The sequence below is a fragment of the Lissotriton helveticus genome, chromosome 5_1, assembly GCF_964261635.1.
Source record: "Lissotriton helveticus chromosome 5_1, aLisHel1.1, whole genome shotgun sequence".
Taxonomy (NCBI): domain Eukaryota; kingdom Metazoa; phylum Chordata; class Amphibia; order Caudata; family Salamandridae; genus Lissotriton; species Lissotriton helveticus.
Window position 1 is genome coordinate 1619223003 of NC_136065.1, and position 4802 is coordinate 1619227804.

Genomic DNA, 4802 nt, shown 5'->3' on the forward strand with positions numbered 1-4802 from the left:
AGACCAGACGTTAACTAGGTCTACTACTGTCGATATTAGACTTAAAGTTTTGGGTTTGCCAGCTAGCTCAGAGTTCACTAGAAACTTTCTCGAATAGGCAAGGAGGAGTTGAACCTCCCTGGATAGACAAGAAGGGATTTAGTTTCTGACAACCATAGAACATGACAACTTTGCTCTCCCCTAATCAATAGTGTATCTCGAGAGTCGTGTGAACAAAAGGCAATTTATTTTACTCAGTCAGTACGTGCATTCTTAGTCTCATCAGATTGTAGAGAAAAAGGAAGAGACGGGCGTGTTCAATAAAAGATGGTATTTATTGATCAGTCTCTTTTCTCATACAAGAGAAATGGATCGATATTATTGCAATACTTATAGTTAAGTAAAGTGCATACATTAAAAGCAGAAGTATAAAATAATACTGTAAAAACATTGATATGGTTTCTAAGCCATATGAAGGTTTAAAATGAATAAAATATATACATACACATATACATTTGACTAATCGTACTCAACTGGTGTTTCTAGCTACGCCTACCCGGTGTACCTGACCTAAGCCTAATACGTGGGCGGGAATAGAAAGTTACAGTTTAAGTTAAGTTTGTTTTTGCCAAGTGACTGACTAAAGAATTCTCTGCGAGGGGTTATTCAGTTCTGTACCTGGAATTTAGGATGGATGAGTGATGGTATCTCTCGTCTCTGGTCTCGATATTCCAGGCTGCCTGCGAGGGCTACCCGGAAGCGCCGGAGCTGGATTTCTCGGCAGGAGAAAGCAGCATCTCGTTCTCAGCGCGTCAAAAAGGCGGGGCTGCGCCAGCGGGGTCTGCTCTGCTCTGGGCTTCGGCAAGTCTGGCTGCTCCGTCCTCGTCACCACCGCGTGTGTTTGCATAGGGCAATATCGGTAATATTTATACCTTTAAGGTGCCGAGATTGACGTAAGGATGGACATAGATACGTCAATAAGGATGTCATACGACTTGGTCGTTAGCACATTCTTTTGCTGAAGTTCTCGAAGAAATCAAAACAATGGCCGCAGGGTTTTCCCAGGTTGACATAGGTTTGATTTGTTTTGAGAACTCCGTATGCCTTATCAGGGGCTGGAGGAATATCGCTTGTCTAATTAGATGGCAAGCGTTATGACCTAATCAGATAACACGTTCCTGTGCCGTAGTGTGGCTTGATCAGATAACAGTTCCTGCATCATGGGGGTTTTCTGCCTCATGGGCTGGCTGCTAGTTAACTTGTTAACCAGAATAGGGTCAGGAATAGGGGGATCGATACAGAACCTATAGGAATACATCACAAGAGGACTAGGAACATCAGGATGTCATTGTTGTGGCATGACCCCACCAGCTGTGGCAACCTTCTCTCTGTTCTCCTGACAAGTGGTCGTGTAAAGATTCAACACCGTTGTCTGCCACAATGATTTGGTTTTCTGACAGGGGGCCATGTCTTATCCTCACAGATTGACTCATCCTGTTCCTTTGTCGCAGTGAGGATGCTTGCAGGCCATGTAGCGGAGGACCCATGTTGTTGCCCATGGTCCTGAAGTCCTTTTGCTACCTGACTGCGTCCTGCTGCAGTCAAAGCCCATCTGCACATTGTGAATGCTATAAAGTAATGTAAAATAAACAGTGATAGGGCACAAAATTTGACCATTGATTCATGGTTATGTTGAGCAACATATTCTCCCCATAGTAAGTATCTTCCTTCTAGATCTAGGTCAGTGATCATTGATGATGTGAGAACCAGATTCAAATGTCACAACTATCAACCATATTACAGATGTTCTACACATATATGATTACATATGTGGGAGTATATTGTGGCAATAGTGTCACTTATTGGCCGACAGCCATGAAATATAGGTGTTTATTCCATAAAGCATGTGTCCATCAATCACAAAAATCATGGTCATTTGAGATTTGCTCATATATTCTAAATATTGCAAGGTTGCAGGATGTTCTGACTCAAACTATTCTGTGGTTGTTGCTGTGATATGTTGCTGGTAAATATATAACTTTATATGACAGGAGTGGAATGACATATACATGCGTGAGCATATGGATGATGCGCTAACAGCTCATGGCCAGTACACTACAATAACCTCTTGGTTGACAACATCTAACTATGCCAGACAAGAACTGTAAAATGGGAAATTGTAAGATACAACATGTGAGATAACAGTGGATGACAAGCATGCTCCTAATGAGAAGTTTACAAAGAAAAGGTTCTCACTGCCATGACTCCGCTCTTGCAGCTGAACTTGGAGGTCCTACCAGGTCTTTACTTGATGTTTATGCTTCGTCACATGTAACTCTCAGAAATGTTCCTGGCCTTGATCTTAGAACAGTGTTGTAGATCTTCCCAGCCATTCTGTGCTTACATAACCTTCCTAGTGGTCCCTTGAGGCGCAGGTGAGAGATTCACATACAGTGTCTCAAGGAGCTCTGCCTTAAGATGTCCACTTCCTTCTGAATAAAGTTGAAGCTCCTTTCAGCCCCTTCCTCAGTCAGTAGTAAATAGTAAATATATCACTGACAATATCACTGGTGAAAGAAAATAAGGCTACTGCTGTGCAAATGTTTATGATTCGACTTTTGTTATTATTAAAAAAAATTGTATTGGCATACACTGTGGAATTGTGCACAGCGTACTATTACACATTGTGGGAGATTAGTTTGCGAATTGGACCTATTGTCTGCAAAACCGAACTCGCAAACAAGTGTGGATTTACAAACAAGTTTCGCGCACTACACTAGAAAGGCTTTTGTGATAAAATGGGTGAGGCAAAATGTCTGATGTTATAAAAAAAAAAAGATTGTAAAATAACCGTAGCTGTATCATGTACCTGGTATCAAAATATTACATATACCAGTGAGGTTTGTGCATGTCTTAGCAAAACCGTGTCCTTCCAGATCATGAAATGTCATCATTGGCATTCTGTGCTTTGAGATTGTGCATGTATGGAAAAAGTGTTAGCATTGTTGGTAACACCCTTTGCACGTGTGCTAATACATTTTGCACAAACAGGGCAATTAAATACTTGGCAACCGTGAAAAAGTTAACTGTTTCTTCCTTGATATCAATAGTTACTGTTTATTTTGTGTTTTTTTTCTTTTTAACCTTCCTACTTATCTTCAACCTACAGATGGAAGTTTGACTGCACAGGAATGAGGAACCACACAACTGTCACAGAGTTTGTTTTCCTGGGGCTAACGAGCAGTAAGGACTTGCAGACAGCACTTTTCATACTTTTCTCAGTGATCTATGTTCTGACTCTGACAGGAAACCTACTGATCATAACTGCAGTGAGATATGACTCCAACCTCCACACACCCATGTATCACTACCTGGCAAACTTTGCCTTCTTGGAAATCTGGTACACGACTGTCACAGTCCCAAAAATGTTGTTTGACTTCTTCCTGCAGGTTAAAGCCATTTCCTTTACAGGTTGTTTCCTGCAGTTCTACTTCTTATTTTCACTGGGGGCCACGCAGTGCTTCTTTCTCTCCCTGATGGGGTTTGATAGATATTTGGCCATATGCAGTCCACTGCGGTATCCAGCATTAATAAACACTGTTGTTTCCAAGCGCTTGGCAGGCCTATGCTGGGTGGCCGGCTTTACCTATAACTTGGTCCCAGTGACGTTTATATCCAGGCTGAATTTCTGTGGGCCCAACGTCATCAACCATTATTTTTGCGATCCCGGGCCACTGTTGGAGCTAGCATGCCTCCGCTCCTACTTGGCGGACTTCATTATGTATGCTTTCACCACCGCTATAATCGTGGGCTCATTGGTCTTCACCCTTCTGACGTACATGGCCATAATCTCTGCCGTTGTGAGGATCCGCTCAAGCACTGGGCGCCAGAGCGCCTTCTCCACCTGTGCCTCTCACCTCACGGTGGTGGTGCTGTACTACGGCTCAGTCATGTTTGTGTATGTGAGACCAGCATCGCGCTACCCCTCTGACTGGAACAAGATGGTCCCCGTCCTCTACTCAATTGTGACTCCGCTGCTCAATCCAGTTATCTACAGTCTAAGGAACAAGGAGGTGAAGAAGGCTATGAGGAAGGTCATAGAGTTTTATAAAAAGGAGATTGTCTTCTTCAAGTGACCTAGAAATTAGTGTGCAAAGGATTGTTGGAAATTATAGTGAAGATTCCAGAAAAGTAATACCGTGCTCTGGCCTTATTTGTTGGCACGTCATTTAAATAAAACACGTTATCAAATTGAATCATGGCCTTCTTTTTAGATATTTGTAAGTCATTAAATGTGAAGATTCGATGTCCATGGCATACGATCTTAGACAAAATAGCTCAACTCATAAATTGGAGGAAGCATTCGAAGCACTAGAGTTTATATTTTAGGAGAAACCTAGGGCAAACAATACATCATGGTAGAGAGTAGAAAAGTGGAAGCCAGAGTCAATGCCGGGAGCGGGGTAAATAGCTATTGTAAATTGATACTTGTATTGCGCACTACTCACCCACAAGGGTCTCAAGGCGCTTGTACGAATACCGCTGTGGAACCCATCCTGTCTTTCCCTGTGAGGTGTCCACTCCTGGGTACCCCCAAGGTGGAGGCCAGGCATCCTTAGCGTTGTGGGGGCCGTTGTGGAGATTAAGCAAGCTATTGCCCAGAGTTGCAGAGTGGGACTCCATGATTGGAATAGGCACCGAGGTGAGAATTATCAGGTCCGTGGAATTTTTTAGCCCAAGACCTGCCAGGCGGGGAATTGAACCCTGGTCCCTGGTCCTCTGCATCAGGGTCTGCCGCTCTAACCATTGAGCCACACTTCTCC

The 4802-nt window shown here is 43.2% G+C and overlaps 1 protein-coding gene across 1 annotated transcript; it reads left to right on the top strand.

Moving 5' to 3' along the window:
- Positions 1–3161: 3161 nt before the first annotated feature.
- LOC144752737 (olfactory receptor 11H6-like) lies at positions 3162–4115 on the top strand. The gene has a single exon (XM_078640597.1). The coding sequence runs from the start codon at positions 3171–3173 to the stop codon at positions 4113–4115; it is 945 nt and encodes a 314-aa protein (XP_078496723.1). The 5' UTR covers positions 3162–3170.
- Positions 4116–4802: the final 687 nt, after the last annotated feature.

Excerpts from the sequence above, each read along its gene's own strand:
- LOC144752737 (XM_078640597.1), top strand. The coding sequence starts at position 3,171 with ATGAGGAACCACACAACTGTCACAGAGTTTGTTTTCCTGGGGCTAACG.